We start from the raw sequence: 18384 nt of genomic DNA on the forward strand, positions 1-18384 counted from the left end.
GCACGTCAGGTCGTGGATGCAGTCTGCGGATACAAGAAAAAAACTTCTTTTTCCTGTAAGGTTTTTATCGTCGTTTCGCTCTTCATTGCTGGTGGATTAGTGTGTTTATTAATGTTGCGTTGTTAAGTCAGGGAAACGCATCATCTACGCGGAAACGCACATACCGGCTCAGGTTCGCCTCATCTGTCTCTCTGTTGCATGTCGCGTTCACTGGTATCATTGTAAAACCGAATGTAAAATTTCATGTAAACGTCAGTGCCGACCGGGACTGGATTGTTTTAAACAGAAAACATAAAGTGTTCGTCTCTGAGCTGTTAGACCAGAAACTAGCTAACGAGCAGCAGCTGGATAGTTGAACTTTGAACTCGGAGCTTTACAGCTTTTTCAGCACTTTCGGAGATTAATAAAGTCTGTAGTGGTGTTTAAACTACATATGTGGTATTCTTCTCACAGAGGTTCGCAGTTTGTGTATATATAATATACGTTGTGCACATAAAATTGCTTTTAGGTTTTAAGTGAGAAAACAGTGCGGCGCAAAATCAACAAATAATAGGGACCAAGTAGTGTTCTCGCTAAATCTCACGATATTTTAGTATTTGACTGGTAATTTACACAGGCACGTGCATTTACACTCACAGGTGAACAAACATGCCTCCACGTGTCAGCTAGCATTATATTTCCTCTCTCCCTGTGTTGGAAGATCAAGTTGTGTCATTTGTTTTACTCCTTTTATTACAATTTGTTTAGTACAATGAATCTACCTATCCGCTGGCTTTCCGTGCATGAACCCTAAATGTTTGTCTTTTTCCTTCTTCTCCACAGATGACTGTACTTTCTCCTGTCTGAACATCATGCTTCCCCGTGCGGGTAAAGAGTTTCTGGTCCGGATACGGTTCTCCTGGAGGCCGTTCTTCCAAGGCCGCTACCTGCTGGTCACCAATATCATGAGTGGAGGGGTGATGCTGTCTCTGGGAGACATCCTACAGCAGACTCGGGAGAAACACAGGGATCCTGGCAAAATCAGAGACTGGAGCCGAACAGGTGACACAGAGTTTTATGCATTTAATGTCATACACCATTTTCTTATTTTGGCTGATATGCAGGAGAGCTCCAGATCTGTACAGTTTCTAAAATAAAAATATAATGAACTCAAGTAATTTTGGACAAAAGCATCTGCATTGTTGTTAGAATTATCATTTGATTTGGGGATACAGAGGAGAGCATGCCAAAGAACATATGCAAAAACAAATGTAGTTGTCAGCAGTAAAGATTCTGCCAACAGGATTATGCTTAAACACTTTTTAAAAAACAATTCTTACAAAATAAAAAGGAACTCCTACTATTTTGTAATAATCTCATGTTGGGCTATCATGATTTATTTCATGCACGGCTGTTCTCTGTTTGGCTTCAAAGCTCGCATGTTTGCCGTGGGCTGCTCCATGGGTCCTCTCCTGCACTACTGGTACGTCTGGCTGGACAGAGTGTACGCGGGCAAAGCTCTCAAAACCTTGGTCAAGAAGGTTGTGGTGGACCAGCTGGTTGCTTCCCCGACCCTGGGCGTGTGGTATTTTTTAGGTGAGAAGGATTTTACTGGTACTAAGTCCTGCTTCTCACACGTTGTTCAGGGTGTGAGCACATGAACAGTTTGTCAGTGACGCGCACACTTGAGAGATCATGTACAGAGGCAAAGGTTGCGCATAAAGATGTGGGTAAGGAAAACCCCCGCGTATAAGACATATATGGGGTTCAAAGGGTATCTGTTTCGAGTAGGCTCAAATTTAGCAGTTCATGTTTATAAGAGCGCTTATCTGAGGGTGGTTTTAATAAAGTGTGGCGTTGACGCATGTCTGACAGAAAACTGTTTATCACAGGTATGGATCTCATGGAGGGGCGCAGTTTATCCGAAGGATGGGCAGAGTTTAGAGGCAAGTTCTGGGAATTTTACAAGGTAAGTAAACCTGGAGGTTGAACATTAATTGTTCTTCATTCATCCCAACTGAAATTCTTCTTTGTCTTTAACAGAAGATGAGAATTTAGCGTTTAAACTGTAGCTGAACATTAAGTAATATAAAATATAACTGTGCTCTACACGGCAAACAGAGGAACTTTACGAGTTACGACTATAAGTTACATGTAGTAATTTAGCTCTGTGCTCTTCTGTCTTAAATCTTGAGGTTGTTGTTGTTACTCAGAAGGTTAAAAAAAAAAAAAAACCCAACCCAGCAGAGCAGATAAAACCTCCCAGTCTCAGCTGGTAACCTGCTGAGCAGACGGAGCACACTTCCCCCCTCTTGTCTGTTTCTCTGAGTAATTAGTACCTGCTTGTTTATCTTATGTGTGTTGTTCTTGCTGACAGGTAGACTGCTGTGTTTGGCCCGCTGCTCAGATGATCAACTTCTACTTTCTCTCGCCCAAGTTCCGCGTCGTGTACATCAACTTTGTCACCTTAGGGTGGGACACCTACCTCTCTTACCTCAAACACAGAGTAAGTCAACCACACAGGAAGTTTTTGGTTTTGTTACCTCTTATTTTACCAATTAACAGCTGTACGGTGCTGTGTGCAGCTCCTCCCAGCTGTGTGTGTTCTGTCTGCATACACATTTCCTCTGGGATGGCGAATGGAGCTGAAACTGTGTGTCACTGGAAGCAGATGGTATGTTTCTGCTCTATGCTGATTGACTGACAAGTGGGCGGAAATAGGGAAGAGTGTGACAGTGGAGTTCACCAGAAATGGAAGAACTACACAGCAAAATCTCCAGTGTTAAATTAACACTGGAGAGTGTCTATATGGGTCCACACCTCTGAGTGTTAAATACAACACTGTTGAGTGTTAAATTAACACTTTTGACAGTGTTATATGTTTAAAAGTAACCTAGTCAGTTTTGAAGATTAACAATGGCTAACACTGAGCAGTGCTGATTTTCTAACACTGGAATATTTCTAACATTTTGAGTTATTTTCCAAACATATAACACTGTCAAAAGTGTTAATTTAACACTCAACGGTGTTGTATTTAACACTCAGAGGTGTGGACCCATATAGACACTCTCCAGTGTTAATTTAACACTGGAGATTTTGCTGTGTATGAAGAAAATTTCAAAGATTAAGAAAAGCAGCATGGAAAGCGCAGGCAGCTACAGTGGACACTATTCATTGTTTGTAACAGTTTCACTTCAGCTCTTTGAATGTCAAATGAACTCTCTCTCCACGGCTGGTTGACCAACAACAGCACAAGAGGGAATGATCTACAGATGGGTTGCACCACATACTTTGTATGCTGCCTCCATCATACAGCAGAGCTCCCTGCAGATAGACAGGCCATCCCTGTACTGCCAACGCCATCCCTGCTGAACCATAGGTTCCAGTATACAGGCAGCCAGTCGGAGGAAAGCTGCTTTAAGCAGGAGGCTGACAGTGGGTGAACTGAGGGGCTCTACAAAGGCTCAGTATGAGCTCAAAAGGATTAATACGGTATATTGGGACTCTTACTCACCAGCGCTGCCCATGAGGTTCATTGCATCTCTGACTTTTCTAATCACTTATGTACAAAAGTGAAGTGATGTTGATCATGTCAATGCATCCACTGATTTGTATTGTCTTGACAGAAAGACGACCCCCATGCTGAGCTGGCATTAGACAGCAACGTTGCGGATGTACAGAAGGAAGTGCTGCCACAGTCCAAACCGTTGGAGGAGAAGGCTTAAAGAAGCTCAGTAGAGATGATACGTGTTGCTGTTTTTATGCATTTATACTCTTCCTCCCTTTGGAACTGCTGTCGGACTGTTGTGTTCATGCAACAGTGTGTGTTCCTGTGTTGGTCACTCAGATTTAAACTGATGCGTCTCTGGGAAGTTTGAAGTTAAAGTGCTGGTACACTTCTTCTTAACTCCCAAAGAGTTTAAATGTGTCTGTTTATGTGTGAATGATGTGCGCATGGATGAGAAGCTGTTTCACTGCCCTCAGGTACAGCATTTACTGTCAGAGTGAATTGAGCGGCTGTTAAGGGGAAGGTTTAAAAAGTCCCAAAAGTCATTGGACCCAAATTTTAAATCTGATTCTAGTAATGCTTTTACTTTATTTTTTTTAATATGCTTTATTAAAAAAACAAAAAAAACAATCAATATTGATGTGAGAGAGCTCTACTACATAACTGCTTCAGCAGCAAACCGCGTCTTTGAACATTGCCTTAATATATCATCCAGTGCTGCGTTTGTTTTAATGTCAATCACTCCATTTAACTTGACCCTCTGAGGTCAAATGAAGCATGATTATGGATCTATTTGTATTTTGTCATATCACATAGAATAACCGTTGAAAATAAGTAATTTTTAACTGTGCAGTAGTTTTTCACTAGTTACTGTAAAACTGACTGTATATTTCTACCAGTTTAATTTATTGATGATTTTTATTTTTTAGCTTTGGCTGGTCCAGTGATGATTTAGTTTATGTGATGATGGGGGGAGAAAAACCAGTATAAATGGTGTTAGCATAAACACTGTGAGGGTGGGGAGCGACACCATCTTCGGTGCTGCTGCTGCGTTCGTATAATGTATTTATTATATGAAATATTTTCCCAGAGTTCTCCACATAAAATGCATCATTGGTGTACTACCTGTGTAAAAGAACTGAGAAGCCATGTATCAGAAGTCTAAGATTTCTGAATGCTGAAGAATTTATTTTCACATAAATTCAAATCAAATAAAAAAAAAACCTTTCTTTTGGCACTTTTGTGGTTCTATCCTAATTATCCATATACTTTAGTTTGGACACATTATGTTACAACATGTTATCAATATTGAAGCAATTGAGAATTAAATGGGATAAAGCGCCCCCCCCCCCCCCCCCCCCTTATTTTTATAACCCAAAAGTAAATATGGTTATATTTGCCCTCCTTATAATGGAGGAGGCTATTACCATCACTGTGTTAGTGTTTTAACAGGAGATATTAGGGACAATGTTACAGTTATTCTCATATGAATGACATTTATATAAATGTATTCTTTAATACTGTGCAAAATTCTTGAGCCACCCCTCATTTTCAAATATTCTCCTTCACAATAACCAGACTTTCTTGGATTTTTAAAGTGGCTTTAAGCAATAGTTCCCTAGATCTCTTTCAGTTGTTTCCTTTGGACATTGACTGCCTTTTTACTCATTTTCACTCCAGTCCTTGTTCTGTACCATTTTCAGAGGAAACATTAGCAGGGCATGTTGTTGCTAGCAGCCCATCACAACAATGCATAATTTGTTCCCATTTATTTGGCCGAGTCTGAAATATGCCAACGATAACACCGCGTGTTGTGTTGTGCCAGCATGGAGGTTCCTAAAGAGCTCTAAGCTGGGAACCTCTGGATGGCAGTGTGACCTAAGAAAAACAAAGAGACAACTGAATATCTACAGCAGATGAACGATGTCTGAAAGTCACGTCGTTTTGAAAAATGAAAACATCCAGAAAAGACCCGAAACGTGACCTGAGAGACACACCTGACCCTTCAGCTACTGTTCACTACTGTTCACTGAGGCCTCATCAGAAATGGTCTCAGGGGAAGGATGGATGCCAAGAAGTCAAATTTACACAACGACTGGTCTGTATGTATAAAGTTTCAGTGATGTACACAATATCAAAAACCTTAAAACAGCATAAAAATGAAAGAAAGTAAAGTTGAAGACTCAACTTAAAAAGAATAACATGCGAGGCAGAAATAAGCTCCACTGCACCTGATTCAACAAAAGTGTCAAACGTGCAGTGGACAAAATGATTTTCTTGTTTCATCAAAAATAAAGTGTCCAGCTCTGTGCTGCAGCATAAGCAGCCTGCACAGTGCAGAGTAAAAGACCTGGGATAGCATAGGTCATTGCAGCTGGCAGCATGAGACAACTTTCATGTTTAAAATCTATTTTAGAAGTAAAAACTAATCTGCAGCTGCCTGCAGCAGGAATAGAAGCAAAAGCAAACACACACAACCTTGTTTAAATATTGACTGATAGTGTGAAGGGTTTAATGCTTGATATGCAACAGCCCGTGTTTGGAGCACATCCTGCTGTCAAGGATGTAGTTACCGCATGTGTGTGCATGTGCGTTTGTCTGTGAATGTCACTGATATGACTGCCAGCCACTTCCCCTCTCAACATGCCCGCAACGATGCACCTCACTCTGCTGGTGTCCCTGTTAACAGCGACAGTCATCAGTGGTAAGTCAGCATTTTTCAACAAGTTTTCACTTCTCAAAATTTTGTGTTCTATATGTTTGAACGTTAGGCTGAAGTCTTGTAGAAGTGCAAATTTATGCAAACAGGAAGCTTCGTGCAGTGAGAGACAGTCGGCCGGTTTGCCTGTGGCAGCGCGGCACTGGCTCTTGTTTTAAGTGTAATAAGAAGCAACCGTGTGTTGTCACAGACACATTTGTATTCATTCTGTTGCTGTTCATTACTACAAAATTCATATCATAAGTAAAGCGTGTATCTGTAAAACATAAGGGGAAGTTCACACCTGGGTGTAGACTGGGGCTAATATTTAATCAGTGATAGTGAGCTGAAGTCGAGCCTCCTGTGGCAAACACTTTACTGAACACACGTTGCAATTGCTTTAATATTACCTGACCCACTGCTATGCGCCAACACAATCTGCTTTTAGACACTTGCAGCATGTCGTAGTTTTCTGAAATTTACTTTGTTTTTGTTCTTTTGTCAAGTTTAAAGTCGTTTCTTGCCTCAGAAAGTTGTCACAGCATTCTTACCTTAAGCTCCTCTGGATCTTTGCCCACATCGCATAACTGTACAAGTACAGTTATGTGATTTAAAGCTCCTAAACGCTCATGTATTTACCACTTAAAATCTCAGCTTCGTCATAGTTTGAAGGTTTTCCGGTGTGTTTTCTTTGTACACAAAGCGGATTTTAGGGGTAAAACAGTAACAGGTAGAGCAGCTACAGTGTTGATGAGGACCCCAACCTGAACCCTAAAGTGCCTACACTCAAACACCTGCCAAACTTCAATCCCACACGGCTCCGTAAAGAAATCTAAAACCGTCTTCATAAACAGTCCGAGGCCACAAAGATGATGCACATATAGATTGTTATTGTCTCAGGGATGTGAATCTAACATACGTAGCTTCCTTAACATGATTTTATGATAAACGTGGTGTGAGTGGGTGTGGGCGGTGACTAGAAGATGAAACTTACAGAGTTCCATGATGAAAGTGAGCTTTGCGTAATGCATCATTACTATCATGTTAATTACATGTGACTTAAGTAATAGTGGCAAAACTCCAGAATAGTGAATTTAAAGGTGTAGCATTCAAAATTTCTAATCTGTGATAATAAAGCTTATATTTAGGTTAAGGTAGGGTTACTTGATTAAAACGAATCAAATGTGAAATAAGAGCCTACATGACCACTTCAGAATCACCTGGGATTTATTTTTGTACTATATTTTGCACTCAATAAAACGATTTTTCAGCAATAATTTTGAGTAAAATGCAGCTGAAATATATCCTTATTATAGAGTTTACCAAAAATTTAAGTACCAGCAACGTTCTGTTAGTCTGTGTCAGACATCAGATATGTATTTTGCTATTCAAACTCTGGGATATTCAATGATCTAAAAGTTGGTTATAGAAAAAAATCATACAAAGCAATTATTTTGTGTCAGAACTTTTTGATGATTACAACAACACCATGCTCTGTCAATAGGAAGGGCTAGGGTTAGTGCACAGCATTAAGCCATGCTTGTCTGCATTAGTGCTCTCATGCATTAAAAACATCCAGTGCAAGTATGGAAAAAATGTAAATAAAACTTTCTTTGTGGTTTGTTGGCACCTTTAAGATGCCAACAAACCACTTGATCATTATCTCAATAAGGTGTGAATGCAGCATCTTATATTTATGTGCTGTTTGCTGCTCTGCAGAAACCACCACTTCCTCCAGCTCATCCACTGCACAAACAACCACTAACAAACCATACTCACAAACAACAATACTCCAGACTACCACTGAAAGAACAACACATCCAACCACAGCTGAAACGACAACACATCCAACTACAGCTGAAACGACAACACATCCAACTACAGCTGAAACGACAACACATCCAACTACAGCTGAAACGACAACACATCCAACTACAGCTGAAACGACAACACATCTAACTACAGCTGAAACGACAGTGCAGTCCACGACCATCATCACTTCGGCTTCACCAAAAACGCAGCAGACAGACGACACCACCCCCAGCCCACCTCCTCAAACCACAGCAAACAACCAGACATCAAATGAGACAGCTTTGCCAACTGAAACAACGCTCCCATCTGCATCAGCATCACCAAACATCACTGCAACCACCACTGTGAACACAACCGACACAGGTCAAAAAACATCCAGTCCGCTCTTTTTTTGCCATTTTAAAAGAAATTAATGCACTTTTGGGGGTTCAAGGACAGTGAGAAACAATACAGATGGACAAATTTATACATAGCAGTGCCATACTTTATGACCTAAAACAAACAAAATGCTTTTGCGTGCACAGATTAAATTCATTTGCATGTTATGGTGGATTTCTTCTCAGGTTTCAATGAAATTTTGATGACAAGACCCAGATAGCAAGGAGACATTGACTAAACATTGTTTCAATATCAGGTGCTTCTATTGAATCAACGTTGAAATCTGACGTTGACCCAATGTCACTTTTGCACCCTTTTCTAATATTGAAACAACGTCATGTTTTGATATTGAATCAATGTTGAACGCTGACATTGATTCAACGTCAAATTTTCAAACACTGTTAATGTTGAAACAATCTCAGATTCTGATATTGAATCACTGTTGAACTCTGATGTTGATTTTCCATCACTTTTGCACCCTTGGTTACTATTGAAACAATAAAGTCATGATTAAAAATCAGTACTTAAAAGGTATTTGTATTAATAAAAAACCGCTGCAAATTACCAGCAATACTTAAACCTGCAAAAAAGACAATTGTATATGATCCCCAAATAGGAAACCCATAAAATACTGGACATTGTCTTACAATTTGTCATGTCCATAATAATATCCCTATAAAATGAAGCATCTGGCATTATGTAATAAAAATGACAGACATCTCTGTATCAATTACAAAGTAATTTATTATATTTTTGAAAAAGTTTCTTTGTTACATGTATTGGATACAGGTCACTTATTTTTTTTAGTTTACTCTGGGATCAAACTGGATATCAGGCATCCTGCACCACCCATGTTTTCTGAAGGGTAGCGGAGACATTTCTGCACTGCTTGGGCGAAGGCAAACTCAGAAACAGCGTTTACCCCCACCCGCTGAGTCAGACCATCTAGGACACAAACAAACACAAAAAGAAGAAAAAAAAAAAGCCAAATTAGAGCTTAAATATGAATAACCTATTGTCTATTGTCTTCAGCAGGGAGAAAGCATCTAAACTACCAGGCTGATTAATATGAAAGTCACAAGGCAGAAATCAGCAAACTTTAAGAACTTACCATTGCTTTATTTGCCTCCGGTCATTGCAGTTCATTTCGTCTATGTTGTTAAATGGCTAATCCAGAGGCAATACCCTAGCATGAACAGGGTCAGTGCTGCAGGATTAACGGAAGGCTCTGAACTTCTCACGGAGGTCCCTGACTTCTCTGATCAGCTCTGTTATCATGATCATAAGTTTTTGGAAGGCTGCATCTATTGAAAAGAACAATAACACAAAGAATACTGGCTTGTGATAAACTGGATAAGCATTGTGATGAGAAAAACAACTATATCCATAAGTGACAAACAACTGCCCAGGGGAATTTATTTGTCATGACAAATAAATTCCCCTGGGCAGTTGTTTGTTTAAGTCAATTAATAAATGAGGCATAAAACCAATGGTGTGACTTGTGCAAAGCAAATATGATTTCTTCTTACATTAGTATAATTTCAGCTGTGTCCAGCAAATATTGCATTTGTTTATCTCATCGTTTCTCTGTTTGTCTCCCCCTCAGGTTTTTCACCCGACTGGGAAAAAGATGACCTGGCGTCAAACCCCGGCCTAGTCGCTATCATTTGCATCTTCTGTATCGTCCTCGCCCTCGTTCTCGTGGTACTCACAGTGAAATGTATCCGATCGCCGAGATCCAATTTTGAGAGGCTCGAAGATATGCCGATGGTGAGATAGAAAACGTGACAGATATTCACAGTTCCAGAGGGTGAATCCTAATCTTAATCTTACTGTAGGTCTGGTATACATCTTAAAAATCAGCACTGAAACACACAAAATGACAAACTTCTTGAATATTGTTTCAAGAATATAATTCATGAGTTTTAGTATGAGGCTCTGCCTGCTGTAGGTTACTCATCCCAGCAGGGGGAGGCAGGTGCTGGTTAACACGTAGAAAACATGGATTTGCCCGTAACATGGATTTGGAGCAAGGCCAACACGTTCCAGGATTTTGCTTCACGGGGATGTTAACTGTCAGCCCCCCACCATGAGTAACACGTAAAAGTTTCCCAGCATTAAATGTCGTCTTCTTCTTGTTCCTGTCTCCTTAGTAATGAGGACAGTGGTTTCTCATTTACACGAACAGGAAGTGTGAGTGGATTGTCTGTGTGTGAAAAGTGTGGTGACTATTTCTCAAGAGAAGCTTATCATTAGAGCCGCATCAGCGCGTCGCCAGATAGTTTTAAACTGTTGGCATATCTCAATCTCAGCAGCAAGGGTCTAATCAAGAATGGGATTTCTGAAAAGCAAACCTTCTCTCTCACACTTACGGAGCACTTACAAGTTCATGTATGTATCTAGTGTGCAGAGACAATATCACAAAGACTTTTCAGATGACCCACAATGAGGCTGCCAATATGTGTGAAATAGAATAAAATACTGCTATTCTGGTAACCGCTGCAAAACAAGACCTGCAGCGCTGTACGGACCAGTGTTCTTTATAAGGTGTTCTACGAGTGTAAATCTTTATTGCTGCATGACTGGGCATTGTGCTGGAGTGTACTTTATACCGTACGAGCTACATATCCGACAACATGAGCTGAAAAACAACTGATCCTCCAATATGAGCAGGTCGGGACTTAATGATAACTTGCAGGGTTAATAAATGACAAACAATCCCCTGTAGAAATCGGATAATATGATCTAGATAATGTCCATGTATGACCACATCCATGACGCTTTTTTTCTTCACACATTCTTAGCAATTTCCTTTTGATTATTCCTGACATTATGAGAAAAGAGAATAAGATAAGTATGAAACATTTAAGCTTCCCTTCCCAGGAGTTTCTCAACCTCATCTTCACATGGTAATCCCTTCTCACATTCACTAATTTAACATTTAAAACGGGTAAAAAGACGGTTTTTTCAGAGGCTTGTCTCCGTCAGCTGATTGTCAGTCCTTAACGTTAATTACATTAATATGCCTAAAGCGGGACCGCAAAGACTTCACCTATTGTTAATCTGAACGGGGAAAAGAATGCCTATCACTGTAATCGGATAAAAGAAAAACAACAGAACACATTGTACTGTAAAAGAACCACTTTAGTTCAGATGGTAAAGCAGGTACTGGACATTCAGTGCAGGCACTTTATCACCACGCTGACTGCTGGTTAACTGTGAATGGGTTGTTTGTTTTCTGTGAACTCTCAGGGCAAAGTGAATGAGGAGTCTCCGTTCGCCCACTACTCGAAATGACAGAATGCGCTTGTGGACGCCGAAGGCCCGGGACGGGTCCAACCTGCCGAACGACTCTGACATCATCAGGCTCGGCTTTACGTAGCACTTTATTCAATGCCAGTGAAATATTTTGGCCTCATTCATTTTGGTTTTAATTAAGTGTAATCAGCTAACTACAACTGTCGCTTCCTCCATAGTAAAATCTGAAAATCAGCCTGAAAGGTAAACCTTCATACATAACGCTTGCTAAACTGGTGACATGTATAATCTTGTAAGCACTACAACTCAGAATTACACTGGTGATTTAATAAGAGTGCAGATTTCGATTTTACATAACGCTTTAACAAAGTCATAACTGGAATGTACAAGTGTACAAATGTGATCTTATCTGGAGTGGCATATATGATGTATGAATTGTGGGGTCTGAGGTCTTCTGTGCAAGCAAAGCTCAGACGCAAAAAGTCACAGTGCTGAGCACATGTTTTAGACCACCGGCCAGTGTAAGGTTTATGCCATAGCTGTTATAAATTAACAATTCTGGTACTTACCAAAATCATTTTTTAATGATTCTGTAATAGTTAAACCACCAGTGTGCTCTTAAATTAAGATCATATTTTTAATGCTAAAATATAAATATTGTTGTTATAAAAATAGAATAAAAAGAGTAAAGGCATCATTAGTTTATGATTAAATTAACTTTGATTAAAACCTACTTACTTGCATTCTTGAACAGAACAATTACTGCTTGAACGTCATGCTTGATTAATTTCTGACTTCCTACAGACATCCTCAGTGTTTTAAACTTGTTTTAAATGAGCTTTTTGGCACAGTTCAAAAATATTTTTCTTTTGTTTTTCTAATAGCAGGTAGTCTAATAAATGTGTTATGCACTGGAAATATCAGAAAAACTGTGGGGCCACTGACAGAATCTTTATGGTTAAAACACTAAACAATAGGCTCATGTTCTTATTACTGATAGAAAAAATACTTGTGTATTTGTATGCACTAAAACAGGTACCGCTAATTATTTCTATGTTCACTCTAAAATTAATATCAGGCCATTCACATTAGTCACATCAGAAATGTTTCCAGGTTCAGGAAAATCTCGGGACTCATTTCCAACAAAAACACGTGCAATTCTACTTTGTCTTGCTAATCTTGATGAATGTAAACAGATTTGCTTATGCTTATAAACAGATTCAAATATAGAATTGGATCCTTTCTGCTTTAAATGCCTTAATAATTAATATCCCTGAGCTAGCCTGCACAAAAATGATAAAAGTCATATTTCTAGACATTTTAATTGTGGCTCAAAGTAACTTTTTTCATGAAATGCTGTCACACTGAGTCTGTGTGGCAAATCTGCTATCCTACACTCAATTTTGCAGTGACTTGAATGCTTTCCTGCCATTTCAACAAAATGATTTAATAAGTCAGTGTTTTGTAAATCGGGACGATGACATGCTGTGTACCAACTACATAATTGTGATGTTTTAATGAAAATAAAAACATTGATGTGGTGTTTTTCACTTTCCTGTAATGTGTCCCTTGTTGCTACCTCAGGTTAAGATTACGTAAACCTTTTACCCAGCCAGTTATCTGGAAAACCCCACCAGCAACTTCCTTTAACCTACGTCTTCAGCTATGTACCAACATGCCAGAGCTCCTCAGACACATGACTCACACTCCAAAGATAAAGAGAAACATCTCCAGGGCTCGAAGGTGAGGATTACCCAAAAAGGCCATGACTATTTAAGAGGACTGGCGATTGAGGCTAAACCAAATGAGCGTCTGGATAAGAATGTGACTGGGACCTCATTACCAAGACATCCTGCCAATGAAAATATAAATGGGCTACATGAAAGTGTGACCACTCAAGCGGTTTTGTTTGTATTAGAACTGTAAATGATTCATATTTTGTGAGGAAACCCTTTAACCCTTTAAGAGAGACACAAAAACAAGCTGTGGGAATCTCAGATGTGAGGCATTAACATGAAAGCCTTGTTTGGTTAAAGCACAAGACCTTTTATGAGTGTAACTGAACTTTTTTGGATCTAAAGAGTTGCACAAGCTGACAGTGGAAAGTAAAAGAGAGGTTTAAATTCCAGAGAGAAAGACACACTCAGTGAAAAAAGACTATGTGTGCAACTCGTGCAAGGAAACAAACAGGGCAAATTAGGACTGGCTAAAAGATCGATCTCGTAAAATTCCTCAGATACCACTGCACTGCTCTTGTTTTATTGTTAATGCTGAGATAAGTACAGGGAAAGAAGCACTGCAATCAGGTCAGATGGCATATCAGGGAAAGAACTATTTGAGCATCTCTTAAACTTTGATCTTTTGTTATAATGATCCAAATCTGCTGATGAAGTTACTTTGTGAAAATAAATTTCCTCTAATATTCTGAGAACGGGCACAATCATTACTCAAAAGGAACGCAAAACAAACTTAGTAGTCTTAACGCAAACAAGTATTTAAAACTTTGTTCTTTTTCTTGTAAAATCTTCCACTTTTTTTCAATACCGGACTCAAACATAGACAAATTCACAACGATGGCTGATGGTCTGTAGCATACACTCACTGGCCACTTTGTAAGGTACCCCACAAATATCTATTTAGCCAATCACATGGCAGCAACATTTAAGCATGTGTACATGCTCATGACAACCTGCAGAAGTTCAAACTAAGCATAAGAATGAGGTAAAAAAAAAAAAGAAAAAAGAAGTGATTTAAGTGACTTTGAACATGGTTGGTGGTGTCAGATGGGCTGGTCCCAGTATTTCAGAAACTGCTGATCTGCAGGGATTTTCCCACGCAGTCATCTACAGGGTTCGATCGTGCAGCCGACAGTTCTGCAGCAACCGTGTGTGACGCTCTCGTGTCAATACGGACCAAAAATCTCACAGGAATGACTCCATCACATTATTAAATATTCATAAATCTAAATAAATCTATGCCACGTATTAAGTGAATTATGAACACGTGTTAATGCAAAAGATAGTCTTATCCAGTACTAGCAAGGTGAGCGCAGACTGACAGTCCATAAAACGTAATTTTAACCAAAAACGTGGAGGAAAAAACAGAACCATATCACCGCCGATAAGTTTAAGTGACCTAAATAAATGACAGATAAACAAAACAAACGGAATCAGGTGTACGTGCCAGATCAATCGAATAGTAAAAAGGTACAAAGGCGCTTCAGCAGCCAGGTGCACTCAGCTGCACCGGGCGTGAAGCTGGCCTGCCACAGACCTCGTGGCCGGCGTAGTGAGCTTGTTTACGTCTCGCGGCTTCGCTTCCTGCCATGTGATCCGCTGGCTGACGTCGCAGTGACGGAAGGGCACGGACCTCTGCATGCAGCAGAGTTTGAAGTCTAAAAGTAAGTGACTAATTTGCAGCAATAAAAATGGATAAATGCAGTAGTGTTACCTGAGCAAGTTCGAGCAGTACTTCACTGTAAAGGCAGACGAGACAAGACGGCGGGTCGCTGCGGTGAGTGTGAAATAAGACTTTAACTTCCAGACTAACTGTAACCTGCACCTCAGATGCGCTCAGATGGGTAACTCCTAAACAGCTTTTTAACGGAGTAACCCGACGTTAAAGACTTCAGCGCGGACAGTTTTCTCATGAGAGAGGACATTTAGAAGAGCACCAGTTTCCTTTTCACACTCTTGCGGTGGCGATCAGAACCCTGCCCAGATACTCAGCATTGATTTCAGAGCGATCATAAAGAAAGTAACGTCACATCTGATCATATATAACACACTCACCTACTTCCAATAATAGTCATTGTGTAAAAAAAAGCAAACAAACAAAATCAAACATAAAAAACCGTCTACTCCATAAATGTTTCCATGGATGTTCTTCCATGTAATCATGACAAGATTCTGTTGTAGTGGTATAGTTCTGCTCTATTACATGTCAATAATACTTTGAACGGCAGGATTTATTAAGCAGTTCGAGGGGTAGTTTCAACTGTGTGCGTTAAACTTTCTGAATAATTCATCTTCCCCAGCAAAGCCACAAGGAATGTTCCCTCCTTCTACTTCTATCTCCTTCCTTCCTCCATATCTGCTTCCTTCACTCTCTCTGTGTGACCCCCGCACAGACACTCAGAGCGTCTTCCTCATTTTCACACAGATCTTCCTTTCCTTCTTTCTGTCTCTCTTGCTTTTGTAACGCAATCTGTACTTACGCCAAACCTTTAATGCGTGGAAATCAGGACTGTTGACCTTGGGCAGTTCACTAGGTGTCAGTGTCATCAATTTCACCCCGATGTTTAACCCAGAATCACAGTTTCTCTAAAAATAGGTTACAAGAAATCAAATGTATCCCAAATACCTGTATCCTGTCAGAAGCTAGTTTCGTAAAGGAGATTGGTAGTAGCTGCTCCACCACAGGAACAATAAGGCTTCCAGCACACAATGGACACCACACTTACTTAACATAAACACATTTATTAGACACAATTTTAAATAATAAACCCCTTTTTTTTGTAGTGTCTTTCCACTCAGTGTCATAAGAAAAATAAAATAAATAAATAAAAACAAATATGTATCCTTTAAGGTCCTTTGGCCAAAAGAAAATCACCTGAGCTCAGGGAAAAATAAAGCGCATCGTTGGGGCCCTTTGAATTGTTCCTACCGCTCTGTTGGAACGGTGTAGCATCCAATAATAGCATCCAGCAAGCAGCAACGACCATCTATTTGCCAGGACGGTTCGGCAGAGTCATCAGATGAGGACTTCCACAAGGCAGTTCATCCAGTAGGATCCAGGGCACCAAAAGGGCAAACAAACCAGCCAGAGGAGTTCGTGTAATGGCGAATGCTGTCGGACTCAGCTCCGCTTCACGTTTGTAACTGCTACAAGACTTTTTCCCGAATTTCCAGCTCGTAGAGGGCACGAGAGCAGCATGCGCCTCATCGGACGAACGGAAGGAAAAACTCTGTAGCTGGACTAGAGAGTGGCTATGCGCACAGCACAGTGGTGCGTTCAGTGACCACAAATAATCAGAAATCCCATACTCAACCAATGATCTGGGTTACACTCTCCCCCTCTAAAGTGCATGAGTCTCTGCATGCACACTTGACTTAACAGGTGTGTGAAGGAAAGTGCTCTGAGAGAATACAATTGCGAAACTCTGACAAAAAGGAACTGAGAGCCAAAATTAAAGGCTCACCTAACTCATCATAAGTTAGTTTACGAGGTTGGCGTCTCTCTCTCCCAGAACGCCGCAACTCTACTGTCTCTGGCTCTGAACTCTGCTCAGCAGTGTCGCTGCTTTCTTGATTCATTTCAACAGGTTCTGTTTGTTCAGGAATGTCAATAACAACCCAACCTGGACCTTCATCAGATGGAATGGGAGATGTGGTCACCTCATTGCTTTCTGAGTGTAACAAAGGCTCAGGTTCAGAAACATGACTGGGTGTTTCTCGTGCGTGTGACTCGTCTTGTGGCTCTGCACGGGGCAAACTAGAATGCACATCCCCAGTGGACAGCTGAGGTGTGATAACCTGCCTTTCAGTCTGGATAAAAGGACCTCTGGTTATTATTTCTGGAACCGCAAAAGCTGGACACACTTCGTCCTCATCACTGTATACCTCATCTTCCTGACCATCAGGATCATCAGAAGATTGTACTTCTCTTTCGGCTTTGTTTCTCAGTTTCTTCCCTTTAGAGGACCCATGAGATCTGCTCCCTGCTATTTCTTCCACAGGTAAGAACCCACACGGTAGAAGGAGATCCCTGTGTAAGGTGCGTTTTGGTCCGTCTCCCAACTCGGGTTCCACAACATAGACAGGGCCATCATTGATTCGTTTAACCACAACATGTACTTTCTGTTCCCACCTGTCTGAGATTTTGTGTTTACCTCTGACACTCATGTTTCTAACCAAAACCCTGTCACCTGCACAGAGCTCGGCCACTCTAATCCTCTTGTCAAACCTAACTTTATTCCTTTCTCCGATCTTCTGGGAGTTTTTTGCAGCTAGGGTGTAGCTCTCCTCCAGACGTTGACGAAGGTTGTTCACATACTCTGAATGAGACTTATGGTTGACATTTTCAGGTTGGATACCTAAGACTAAATCAATGGGTAGTCGGGGTTGTCTGCCAAACATCAGTTCATAAGGAGAGAAACCAGTTGTGTCGTTCCTCGTGCAGTTATACGCATGAACTAAAGGTTTAACAAAGTCCCTCCAGTGAGATTTGTCTTCCTCTTCCAACGTACCCAACATATCAAGAAGCGTCCGGTTAAACCTTTCCACCGGGTTTCCGCGAGGATGATAAGGTGTAGTGCGGATTTTGTCTGCTCCTATCAAAGCACATAGCTCTTTGATTGTGTGAGATTCAAAGTCTCTACCCTGATCACTGAGTAGACGACTGGGAAACCCATAATGAACTATGAAGTTCTCCCACAGAGCTTTTGCAATGGTCCTGGACTTCTGATCTTTAGTTGGCACTGCCACAGCAAACTTTGTAAAATGGTCAGTGATAACTAATATGTTCCGGGTGTCTCTGTTGTCTGGCTCAACTGACAAATAGTCCATACAGACGAGTTCAAGCGGGTAAGTTGCTATAATATTTTCAAGAGGCGCTGCCTTCTGAGGCACTGCTTTCCTCCTGACACAGCGTGGACACTGTCTGCACTTCTCTTCTACAGACTTTGTCATCATTGGCCAATAGAATCTGGAACGGGCAAGATGCAGTGCTCGTTCAAAACCAAGATGACCAA

The 18384-nt window shown here is 40.6% G+C and overlaps 2 protein-coding genes across 3 annotated transcripts; both read left to right on the forward strand.

The window, feature by feature from the left end:
• Positions 1-4281, forward strand: mpv17l2 (MPV17 mitochondrial inner membrane protein like 2). Of its 2 annotated transcripts, XM_085372994.1 has the most exons (6): positions 1-55; positions 823-1041; positions 1414-1575; positions 1872-1948; positions 2357-2485; positions 3606-4281. In XM_085372994.1, exons 2-6 carry the CDS (start codon positions 852-854, stop codon positions 3702-3704), a joined length of 657 nt encoding a protein of 218 aa, XP_085229120.1. In that variant the 5' UTR covers positions 1-55; positions 823-851; the 3' UTR covers positions 3705-4281. The 2 variants fall into 2 exon arrangements, with proteins under 2 accessions (XP_085229120.1, XP_085229119.1); XM_085372993.1 differs by lacking the exon at positions 3606-4281 and having other exon boundaries at positions 2357-2688.
• A 1849-nt stretch (positions 4282-6130) lies between these two features.
• Positions 6131-11672, forward strand: cist1 (colon, intestine and stomach enriched 1). The gene is made up of 4 exons (XM_085372024.1): positions 6131-6191; positions 7905-8360; positions 9982-10145; positions 11628-11672. Exons 1-4 carry the CDS (start codon positions 6131-6133, stop codon positions 11670-11672), a joined length of 726 nt encoding a protein of 241 aa, XP_085228150.1.
• Positions 11673-18384: the final 6712 nt, after the last annotated feature.

Source organism: Diplotaxodon limnothrissa, linkage group LG15 (assembly GCF_057381915.1).
Source record: "Diplotaxodon limnothrissa isolate DT_005_m linkage group LG15, D_limnothrissa_male_GT1.1, whole genome shotgun sequence".
In the NCBI taxonomy this organism is placed as follows: Eukaryota; Metazoa; Chordata; class Actinopteri; order Cichliformes; family Cichlidae; genus Diplotaxodon; species Diplotaxodon limnothrissa.